Genomic DNA, 12,634 nt, shown 5'->3' on the forward strand with positions numbered 1-12,634 from the left:
TTTAATTTTAATTTGTATAATTTGTAGAACATTTTGGATATATTTTTAGACTATGCATCTTTCACTTTTTTCCAGTTTGGTTTCTTTTAGTATCAATTTCTCTTGTCCGTAATTTGGATTTAGTTTTCAGCTTGTACAAATCTATAAAACACTTTGAGTATATTTTTAAATCAGATTAAAAAACTATGATCTAAACTAGGGAAAGTACCTATTAGATTTTTTGTAGATGTTTTAGATACCTGTACAGCTAAAGGAAATAAAATTTCATAGGCTTAGTAAGGGAACAAAATGGTTGGAATTATAATGAGATTTAGTCTTCCCTTTAACTTAGAACGGAGAATTTCGATTAACGCTGCATAGAGGTGTCTGTTGATTATTTCCCCGTATCGGTATACGACGAGAGCGCAATTAAACGCGACTTAATCGCACTAAGACCAATTGAATCGAAAATCTCGATTGCTCCGGTTCAGCTCGAGGAAATCGAGTCGGAGATTCATGTACCTCGATCCAATAATCGGATATCTTTCCGCGAGACTAGAGAGTAAATAGTTTGATTCCATTCTGACTTTGTATTTTCCCTTTTTGTTCGCAGTTCAAAAAGAGGGCGGCACGCAACTGAAACTCCAAATAAATTATTCGAACATGCAGGCTCTCTTCAAGCCTATGAGGTAAGTCAAATGGATTTAAATCTTTCCAAGAAGAGATCAATCTTACATCGAACGTTAACCAGGAATAATGCAATCTTTGTTTCTGATCTTCCACAAAGCAACATTTGCTTTAACATTTGATACATGAGGAAAGTATCGACATAGACATTTAACAAATTTTAGAATAATTTCCGGTTTAGTATTTAGAATACTCCGAGTAAATAAATTAAAACTTCTTTTAAATAAAATCCGACTGAATTATTTTCGTCAAGTAAAATGTAATGACATGATCGCAAAAAGACTGCTTTTACCATCTACAATTTTTCTTAACATATATTAACAAAAAAGACGATGAAGTTACTTAGAACAAAGTATACTTCGAATACTATCCTCGTTTTTCTCATTTTTTCATTTTTTTACTTTTCTCAAATTTCCTTCATATATTTACGTAATTGGTCGAAGACTAAAACTGAGAGTTTCTTGAAAGCTGTCCGCTTATCTCGAGCAGGCATGTGAGTCACGTTTGATATACGAATAGGTGGGATGCGCTGCTTAGTCTAACGAATGAATGCTCGAAACTTGGAGAATGAAGATAAGCGAGAGAGAGAGAGGTAGAGAGAGAGTTTCTTAGGACACGATTTACTAAGGATTATTTCGACGAGAATCGAATCCGCGAAACGCGTCTTCGACGAGATAAAATCGAGCGAAAGCATTTAATTCCGTCCGAATCGGATGTTAGTTCCGAGGATTAACAATTTATTTGATCACTAAACTTGCGAGAGCGCTCCAGGTACGAGTTATACACCGTTTAATCCTCTGAAGTTGAGTCCTAAGAACTTATAAGTTGTTGCAGTAGGGACGTCTTGCTGTTGCAATGCTGAAAATATATCAAACTTGTAATCCAATTTGTTGCGTGAAGAGGGACGTAATTGCTGCATTTGCAACATTTTTCAAGCAATAATATTCGAGTTCTTACTTTGAATATTGTAATTATTACGGAATTCTTACAAATAGTCGCAGTATTTTTCAAGCAATGATATTCCAGCTTTTACTTTGAATATTACAATGTGCCTATAGAAGTTTTATATATATTTACAATATTTTTCAAGCAATAATATTCCACCTTTTACTTTGAATATCGTAATTACTACGGAAATATATGTATAAATCTCAAACTCAATAAACATAGTTGGTTGTATCCTCAATCTTGAGCCTGTTGCATACGAACAGCATGCCAGCTTTACAGTCGCGTCAGTTTGAAGATACACAAGCTCGTGAAAGCATTTAAACTTGAAGATACATCTTATGAATATATTATGGATGCCGTACTAATTTATATATTATACAATTATCATAATTAAGACACACAGCAGCCAAACTGAACAACTCCGTTGAAGTTACTACGTTGATTTTTGTAAAATTAAATACTATCCATTGACGTGAGGATTTTTATGCATTTACAGGGAATTTGAAGATATAAAAATGCCATAGAAATCATATAATATGCAAAAATATAGAAAATTTCCAGAATAGAATATTCATTATAGTACTCAGTGTTTAATGCACGAAACAAATTTCTACCTAAATTCCATTTCATTAGTTCCATTTATAAAAATATAAATTTCCATAAATATCTGCGCTAAATTAATCGTATCTTTCCACTGTTACTGAGGAAGTTTTAAGGATTATGAAATCGATCAGTTTCTCTTCTCGGTGGCTCAAATAACAAATTTGATTCGCTTCAAGCATTTTACAAGAAAAAGCTATTAGCCAGCCAGCTATTACGAAATTATTCTCAGGTCTTCCTACGCTTTCCTTCTCGAAAAGGAGAAAGATTCGTCAGTTAAATGCGAACAGAAGAAGAGTAAGAGAAAGGAACGAGGCCTGCGGTTTTTCTTGCCACGTGGTTGACAAAGTTACGTGGATGGGATTACGAGCACAATTACATAAGTGGAGGGCCAAGTGCCTCGTGCCGTGCGAGAGCCACTCCAACTGTCCTTGCCTCTCTTCCACTCAATTATCATTGCCCACTCTCCCTTTTTTCCCTCCAGAAAACGCGATACGTCACATCCTCCCATTGTCTTTCAGCTTAAGAACACTTCCCAGCTTAAGCAGACTGGAGGAAACGAGCATCGAGGGTCGCAAAACATTTTAGACACGTTCATTCTTTTCGTTTTTTTTTTTCTTTTTTATTGTACGCAGTTTCAACCTCCTACTCGCCCATTTTCCCTCTCGTTTCACTAAAGTTATGATACTTATGAAAAATGAGTTATAAATCTAAGAAACGAATTGTAAATTTTATTCTTTTCTTTTTTATATTTCGAAAACAAAATTTCTATGTCATTAGTATTTTGTTTGCAGCTAGAATATAAGGACAAGTAAAATAATTTGTCCTTTTTCTATGCTCCAAGTAATCGCATTTATGGGTTTACTAGTTTGTTAATGGATTTATTTAACAGAATTGATCACTTTACTATAGAAGACTCTAAATCTGTGTACAGCGGGATTTCGGAAAATATTTAATCCGAAATATTTGATTGCAACGTAAATTCGTCCTGTTTTCGTCGGTATAAATTAACAAATCTATAAATTAAATTGCTCTCTGCCTTTGGATTCGAGAACGATATACACAAGTATTTTTTTCTACTCAAAATAACAGAAAATTAGTTCCAACATAGAAAATTCTTTCTTCGATGATTATTTTACAAATATCGAAATTGATGATAATAATAAGATTAGGAAGATTATGAAAATTAAGTGGCGAAGAATTGAGATTCTTTAAATCACCTTTTGCAGTAAAAAGAAGGCACTCTCTTATTAATCGTAAATCACCGTAATCGTCATAAATCATAAATCTTGAACGAAATTGAATGGCAGAGTTAATTATCCTGTCTGAGAATAGATTTAATTGTCTATTATCGTCGTAGATCTCAATCGTAAAAGATATTGCTGCTTAGTTTCCTCTCGAATAAATTGTGCACGTTTCCAGACCGGATACGAGCTGTTCTTAACTTATACGGGTCAATTGCGTCGACAGGAAGTTGCGGAGGACCGATGTTTCTCGCGTTAATTTCTCGTTCTTATCGAGGTGTATTTCGAATCCAGTCTCGTGGGATCGCGACGAAAAGCTACGTCGCGAACAAACTGCAGAAGTAATTTCGCTCTGGCTGCGACCTCGAAATACCAAACTTTCCTCGCCCTATCTTCGAGCCCATTGCACCCTCGTTCGCAACTCTGAGAAGCCTGATTTTGCTCTTCTTACTGCTTAATTACGACTACTATTTATGCTCGCCAGAGATAACTGACTGCTACAAGTGAAACGACAGACAAGACCAAGGTATCGAAGTTTTTAAGACATTTTTTTAAATGTTCGGAAAATTCATAGCGTTTCTGACATTTTTATGTTCCGTACATAAACAATTTTATATTCTATCATGCTCTATGTATAATATATTTATGAAATGTTTTCTTGAAACATCATCCAAATTGATATATCATAATCAAATTTTCATTTGCGTTACATTTATTTTCCAACGAAAAAAATGTGTAAATTTCAAGAACTGGAATTATCAGAGTGACTAATCATTACGGTACAAATTTATATTTTTATCAACATAATTACACAACTAAAGAAGTGAGAGCTATATAGATCATACTTATCTACGAGTGACAATGAGATAGAATTGTAGATTGAAAGACGCCTTGAACCTCTGAAACATGTCACACGATAAAAGAGTATAAGATACAATTTCCAGTATAAAACGGAATCAAAGGGAGATGCAATTATATTAAATATATCTAAACTTCAAAGAAGAAAATTAATAAACTCAGTACATCGCATCCAAGATCATATAATTAGAATTCGTTCAATGAAAGTTAATTCCATCCAATAAATCACATCTAACGTATAATAAACGAGTGACAATGAAATAGAATTGTAGATTGAAAGACGCCTTGAAGCTCTGAAACATGTCACACGATAGAAGAGTATAAGATACAATTTTCAGTATAAAACGAAACAAAGAGAGATACAATTATATTAAATGTATCTAAACTTCAAAGAAGAAAATTAATAAATTCAATACATCGCATCCAAGATCATGTAATTAGAATTCGTTCAATGAAAGTTAATTCTATCCAATAAATATGATCGTAAAGGGTTAATTCTCCAATTATCGGTTCTCTTTCTTTGTGTATCCACTGCGTTTTAATTTCGCGCGATTTTTCACAATAATTTTCGTCAGCCCCTCGTTACTCGCGGCAAATACCCATCGCCGTGTTCCGGAACCGGAAGAACCGGGGAAAGGAGCGAAAGAATAAAGCAAGAGAAAACGTAATATCCCGAAGTGGAGAGAAAATTCGAGACAAGTGAGGCTCGTCGGGACGCTTATTGCGACTCCTTTTTATCCCTCTTGTCTCTTCCCGGGGGTTCGACCTCCTCCAACCATTTCCGTGCACACACTTGGCCCTTTAAACTTCCGGTCGGCCGAAGATTCCACGATAAGTGGCCAAGGCCGGCTTAAACTCCGGTAATAAGTTCGGCAATAAGTTTCAGGGAAAGTTTCCGGACTTGGACCATCCTCTGACACGCTACGAAAAGGGCTGGAATCGTTTGGGTGTCAATGGGTGGGAGGAGGAAGAAAGCTGGAATTCCACAAAATTGCCAGCGTCTGCAGCGCCACCAATCCCGCAATAAGCTCTCGTTACACGTTTAAAGAGGACACCTCTTTCTCTCCTCACGAAACGAACCAGTTCTGACTTTCTCTTTCGCTCTTCGTGTTCCTTCCCTTTTCTTTTTTTTTTTCCTTTTCCACTCTCGAACGAAGAGAGATTCATTGAATGGACAATTTTTCACGACGACGTTCCTTCTCGCGAAATTATTTCTTCGCTCGGTTTCTTTTTATTCGAAGCCCGCTTCAAGGCTCTTTGATTGCGAGCTTTGGATTTTCGGGCAGATGAACAACTGCTCGTTGAATCTGAACGGTGATTTTCGATTTCGTTCGAGCTGCCAGATTCGACTTTTATTTCCACTTTTGGAGGAGAGACGGCGATTTCGAAAGATGGAGAAGAAGTAGATGGAGATTCAAGTGGTTAGTGTATTAGGTTGTACTACTTTTCTATATTCCCTTTACGTATATATATATATACTTCTTTTTTTATATCTGTGGATTTTATTTTTGAAGAGAAGATGGCGATTTCGGAGGATAAATAAGGGATAGATGAAGATTGACGTGGTTATGGTACGGATATTGAGGTGGCTAGTGTATTAGGTCGTACTATTTTTTTATATTTCTTTTTCCCTTTTTTAATAAATATTTTTATCTTCATGGATGTACATAAAATTATACTTCATTTTTGGAGAAAAGGCAGTGATTTCAGGGGATCAAGTAGGAATAGCTAAAGATTGAGGTGACTGATGTATTAAGTAATACTGCTTTCTCATATTTTCTTTCTTTTCCATAAACATTTTTATATTTGTGAATTTTATTTTTGCAAAAAGGACGATGATTTTGAACGATAAAGAACAAATAGATGTAGATTGAGGTGGCTGGTGTATTAGGTTGTGCCACTTTCTTATATTTCTCTTCTATTTTTTATTTTTTTTTTCTAATTAACATATTTATATTTGTAAATGGAAAATTGTATTTGATCTTTGAAGGGGAAAATACGCTAATTTGTAGGGATGAAGAAATTATTGGAGTATTTAGCAGGCTTTCTGAACCATTCTGTTTGCTTGTAAATATGAAATTGTATGTTAGGTTGAAATGTCTTTTTATGTCATGCTTCTAAGAAGCTTATTTCTTTCCATGTTTTTGCGAAGAAAATATAACGCGCTTAAATTACCGCCAGTTTCATCATTTAATGAGTTACAGCTCATCAAAGTACAATGTTGATTATAAAATAATTAAAACTGAAAAGCTTCTCTTCCACATATGATTTCAATCTTTTAACATTCGTATGTACACCGATGTATAAAGGCATTCTTTTTAGAATTTATTGAAATATGCGTTTCTAAAAATGGAATATTTTGGACATGCATAGAAATCTTATATCTTTTCTATTTTTCAATTTCCATACATCTTACATTCTTTAAATGTCTATTTATTCCTCAACAATTTCTGGAACGATTATTAAAAATAAAATTGCTGGTTATATGGTTTGCGAGAAACACAAGTTTCCTTCTTATCCACCTTCCTGCGGCTAGCGAAGTTCGCGTTATTAAATTTGCCGCGAAACTTTAGCGTCTGAATCCCGTGTACTCCATTATTAAAAACACCTCTCTTTTTTTCGCATTTTACTAACAAATTTCGATAATCTTCCTCGTTGCACCTCGGCCAACTTTTTTAAACTTTATCTCGTCAAAAGAACCGCGAATGATATTAATAAATGTCTTTGAAAAGCATGAGTCAGCTAGAAAGCATTCTCTATACTTTGATAATTGAACTAAATCATTGTTCACGCTTTGCATGTTTAGTTTAACCAACCGAGGAAAAGAAGTTGCTGGTCGTAGGTCGGATGTTTTTTATTCGCTTTCCACCACTCGGTCGACTAATCGACCAGTAATAATTACCATCGACCTACATCATTAGTTCTAGCCACAATTAGCGTTTGACCATTCACGATATAGCAAATTCCAATGGAACTGGTTTTACGAGCTTTACAAAAATCTCGAGCACTCGTACATACGTATACGTGACTCGTATAAAGTTGCTCGTGCACGAAAAATTGTAGGGGAGTACACGCAAAATATATCGACAGGTTCAAAACCTCAAACTTGAAAAATTTCAATAATTGAACTCTGTACTATGTATTAAAAAAACATAGGAAAAAATTGAGAAATAATTCAAGCAAATATGATTCATTTTTATGCTTCTTTAAATACGATAATAAAAAAAAAACAACCATCAATATATAAAAGTACGTATGCTAATACCCCATTTAAAAATTCTAACAATCATTTTATTTTGTCTTATTTCGTAACACAAAATACTTCATTGTGATAAATAAATAATATAACAGGAAGTTTACTTGTCAAGAATATTGACATAAAAGTAGACTCATCATAGAAGTTCAACTAAATTCTTTCGGTCACTTTCATTTTCTTCTAACAGTGAAAAATACATTCAATCCGGAGAAAATATGAAAGAAGTCTTATTAGAGGTTAATTAAAAAAATGTAGTTTTACGCGACGACTCTTCGTTCCAATCTTTTATCAAACGTCTTAGAACATTGTTCTTTTTGTTCGTTAAAATGAGAGCGTACTCGACACATAGATATTCGAGAATCGTAGCAGGGTTTTAATCAATTTGCGGTATAAAACGAGGCAGGAAGAAAAACCGAAGCTCGTATGTCCCAGATTTTCGAGGCGGCCTGTAAGAAAAGCAATTCCTCTAATCTGACCTATAAATCTGTAGGTCCTCAGCCGTGGACGATGCAATTAATATTTGCCCCGGAATAAATCGCGTACGAACCAGTTCATTTGAATATAAAATAGCCGCGACCCCGGTCTTATTCCGCGCAATTATTCCAACGAAATACTGGTTATCTTTCCCGCGCACCTCGTTGCTGCCAGCCGGTAGAAAATTTCGCTTCGCCAAGGAGAAGGAAGGAGCCTTTGGTAAACAGAATTATGCCGCGGAGTCGGAAGGTCAGACAGCAAGGGTTGGCTGGCAGCCTCGCGATGCCAGTTAACTTTTAATCGGATGCAAATTACGGGCTAATTACCGCACGACCGTCGTATTAATTAGCCCAGCCTGCTTGGAAAAGTTCCGCCCAGCGTTCTTCTCCTTGTTTCGTTCTTTCCGTAGTCGATATTCCGCAGAAATTTGACGATTCTTTTTATCTTATAAGAAACATCCTCGAGTGCAATTATCAATTTTGATAAAATTCATAACATAGACGACGGACTTTTATGCAATTGCGTGTCTTTATGAAGGGAACCTGCATAGTACTTTGTTTCGCTCACTAAAAATTACGAGGAGTACTCCACTTTGTTTATTTTACATAAATATTTCTGCATGTACGCATTATTTGGATTTCTGCACCTTTACATTCGTCACGAGTGCATAAAAATGTATGTAATTTCCCGGGAAATTATTCGACATGGAATTTGGAGGGAATTGGATTCAATGTATTAAAAAAAAGTTACTGGAGGAAATAAAAGTTGATGATCAATTTTCTAACGAAATAACACTTACCACCTCTAAGTATAAATCGTAATTTAGGCTTCTTTTCTTCATGTTATCTTACCATGAAAATATAAATTTGCATAAAGATCCACATTTTATTATTAGATATTAAGCGAAAACTTGCTTGCTATTTTCATTTGATTTTCATCTCTTATTCGCCGATAAACAATCCACAGAGACGTGAAATATAACGTACTTGTATTTAATTGAGAAATTTTGGTTCGAAATTTTTCTACCGTTATCATCAACCTCACAGCCTTTGCTAATTACATAGTTTCGTAGTTACTGGATACCATTACATCAAACGAAATGATAATACGATTATTCGGTTCGTAATTAAAAAATGGGAAACTAAAAAATCATTTTGATTAGGAGTCTGCTGAATGGTTAGTAGGAATTATTTGCACCAGGCACTGATAAAACGAAGTTCGAACCGGGTTAATGAGAAGCGAAAGTATTTCAGTATTCTCAGTGGAATTTTGATTCAAAGTTGGTAAAAGTTTGGATATTGGATCGCAATATGCAAAAAGTTTGCTAAGTATCGAGATTAAAGATAGTTTTATTTCAAGTTACTCATGTTTTCATCCTCGACCGCGAAATATAAGAAATTAGGAATATTTTTATAATCTTGTTAATACGCGGACAGAAACATTTTTTTACTTCATAACCTAATTAGAGTAGAGATAGTTAATTGCTGAGAGTCAAGTGTACGTTCACACCATAGACGTATTTCTATTTTTCCCTTTCAGATATGTAGAATAATTAGAATTGTGCCAGACACTAGTAAGAGATTTTCTTTCTGAAAGAACTCCGCGTAATGACATTTACATAACTCGCGTAAGTTTTTAATTTTTCGCTTAAAATAGTTCGATCATTTTCGTTTAAGAAGAAAGATGAATGTCCTTCAAACATTATCAAATATGTGTATGCAAAAGTTTACTAGTAGAAATATCGTGGTTTCTATGGAAAAAATTCAATAAAATTCCCAAAAATGGCACTCTAGACCAGAATTGCTTTATGAATGTAATAATGAATAGAATAATAAATGTTATAATATATACGATAATAGATATTATACTAAATACAATGGTATGCCAATACTTTTCATGACCACTGTATTGTTACCATGTAATATAATGTAATGTAAACCATTTAACGAATTGTGACATTGCCCATGTTTAGTAATACTGGCACGAGCAGAAACAGAAATTTCGTAATTCGACACTATCAGTCAATACATGATACGGGTAGCTGACGAGTTTGCAAACTCGTTTTTCTCGAAAACGAAGCCTTGAACGAAAAAACTGTTACTCTTTTCTTCGATGTATTTTTGCACGTAGAATCACCATCCGACCGCTCGTATCATGGTTTCGGAAAAACCCTATATATGTACTATGACGGTTATCTATAACCCAATGATACCATCGTTTAGAATTAATTCATAAACATTTAAAATCGAACACTCTCTTTCTGAAAGTTTTGTCCCATTATTTACATTCTTATAGAGCCTGCGTAGCACGTACTCGCTCAACGTCAGTAGATCCACGGAATTCTGGGTTTCTTGTTCTAGCGCCATATTTCGTAAGGAAAGGTGCACACGTACGAGAAGGATTCCCCGGAGACGGTTTTTTTTTTATTTATCGCCGTCGACTTTCACGATAGAACCGGAAACGGGGTAGAGGGGCGGGAGAAAACGAAGAGAAAACCGTTTCTTCTTCTCTTTCTCTGTAGGGTTATGTTTTCTCGAGAAATCGCTTGCTTCTGGATTCCGACATCTCGGAACTGTCGCGTAGCTGTACGTGCTACGGCCTTGAACGAGCAAAACATTTTTCAGGCAACGAAAACGATCGTAGAACCGAGATGAAAATTCCTCTCTTATCTGAATCTCGGTTTGAATCAATTACGAAATTTCGATTGAATGAAATTCAGAACGTGGTAATAAAGCGTGAGTTATTCCCTCGAGAAAGTGAAAATGAAAAATGAAGATGATAAAGTAAGATTGTCATGTTCAATTATGGGAAGATTTCTTCGCGAGTGTTTTGACATTGTCGCGAAAGTGGAAATTACTTTCTCTTCCGTGTATTTTCTTTTCTTTTTTTTTTTTTTTTCTTTTTCCACGTGGAGAGAGGCTCGTGCATTCTCATTGGGTCTCGACGATGCCCTTGAACCGGAAAATATTTCCGAGAAAACAAGGAATTTCCCACGAGTCCCACGATCGAGGTGGAAAATCACGAAAAACATTTCCATCGGATAATACGTTCTACGTTATTCTAGGTCAACGTTCGTTTCTTGATTTGACTCAGATACACCTGAATTTTGTATTCTACGAAAATTTCCAAATAATTTGCACGTTTCTTTCATTTGCGATTTAAATTGAATGTATTAATCAAATTTCTTTGTTGCCGTTTATTTATTATTCCAATGTTTCAAACAAATTGAAGTGTAAATAGCATTGCAATAATTTTTCGGAGAAGCTTGTGGCTGGTTGAAAATCACAGTGGTATAAGTCAGATTACTCTTTTTCATAGAGTAACGCTCTATTTCTGTTTATCGTTATAAGAAATGCATCATATTTGTTCAAATTATGGAACCGTATCAATTTATGCAAATTCGTAATTTTATAAACTATATAAAGAAGTGGAAACTAAATAGGAATTTGATTCGCCCGTTAAAATTATAACGATTACTTTACTTTGAATATTTTACGTATTTTACTTGAATGTCACATGCGTTCTGGTTATTTTTGCATATTTAAATTTTCCATAAATGCATAAACATCCGCAATCTAATTATACCTTAATTAACTACGCCACCAAAGCGACGATATTTGTGAAAATTCTAATTTTTCCCAACCTCGATTTACATCGTTATAATTTTTAATGCGTCCTATCCGTATGAAAAAACAACTAAATTCGTAGCAAGAGAATACCAAAGTTTTATTTCAAAGCTTTATTCCAACTCCTCTGAATCATTAACAGTTCAATATTATCTCTTTTTTTTTCTCATTAATGTACCAGGTTTCCACGAGAACAGCAAACTTTACCAAATCACTTCTACTTCACGGACTTCGAGAGACACACAGCAGAGATCGCAGCGTTTCATCTGGACAGGTAACCAAGTATTCTATCGATCGAAATTTTATTAGAAAAAAAGAAAGGAAAAAGGCGATCTATGAAAAACAAGATCTCCGATTAATCAACGTTATCGGTATAGTTTCTTGGATCCGAGAGGAATGAGCGTGGAAAAGTTTGCCCTCATCGAACGATTCGCTGTTGCAGACTACTGGGATTCCGAAGGGCGATGCCAGTCACCGGTAGAACGTTGAACCTAACGACAGAGATTTATCAGATCGCCGACGGCGAGCTGCTGAAGACGTTCTTCGTCAGTCCTGCCGGTAATATCTGCTTCCACGGCAAGTGCAGTTATTACTGCGATACGGCGCACGCGATTTGCGGAAATCCGGACACCCTTGAAGGGAGCTTCGCCGCGTTCTTGCCGGATAAATCTTTCGTTGCGAGGAAGGCCTGGCGACATCCATGGCGCAGGAGTTATCACAAGAGGAAGAAGGCGCAGTGGGAGCACGGTGAGATTTTTCTTCCCTCGAATCTAGTTTATTAACACATTCACAAGCGGTTACAAGTTCTACGTCATCCTTAAGTATCAACAAAAGAAAGGTGAAAACTGATGCGATGTGCATTTTAATAATTTTCTGTATCAATGATTTTTGTAATTATGTAGAAAAGAGCACACTTGGCTGATTTCAATGAGCTTGAAATACGTCGTCAAGGTTATATTATC

The 12,634-nt window shown here is 35.3% G+C and overlaps 1 protein-coding gene across 1 annotated transcript in view; it reads left to right on the forward strand.

Moving 5' to 3' along the window:
- Positions 1 to 12,634, forward strand: part of LOC138186705 (extracellular serine/threonine protein CG31145) — a 93,888-nt gene that overhangs the window by 70,553 nt on the left and 10,701 nt on the right. The window contains exons 3-5 of the mRNA XM_069126812.1: positions 593 to 668; positions 11,854 to 11,946; positions 12,115 to 12,419. Of these exons, the coding sequence (XP_068982913.1) occupies positions 593 to 668; positions 11,854 to 11,946; positions 12,115 to 12,419 (474 nt within the window). The remainder of the gene's footprint in view (positions 1 to 592; positions 669 to 11,853; positions 11,947 to 12,114; positions 12,420 to 12,634) is intronic.

The sequence above is a fragment of the Bombus flavifrons genome, chromosome 14 (assembly GCF_040668555.2).
Source record: "Bombus flavifrons isolate JBK064 chromosome 14, iyBomFlav1_principal, whole genome shotgun sequence".
In the NCBI taxonomy this organism is placed as follows: domain Eukaryota; kingdom Metazoa; phylum Arthropoda; class Insecta; order Hymenoptera; family Apidae; genus Bombus; species Bombus flavifrons.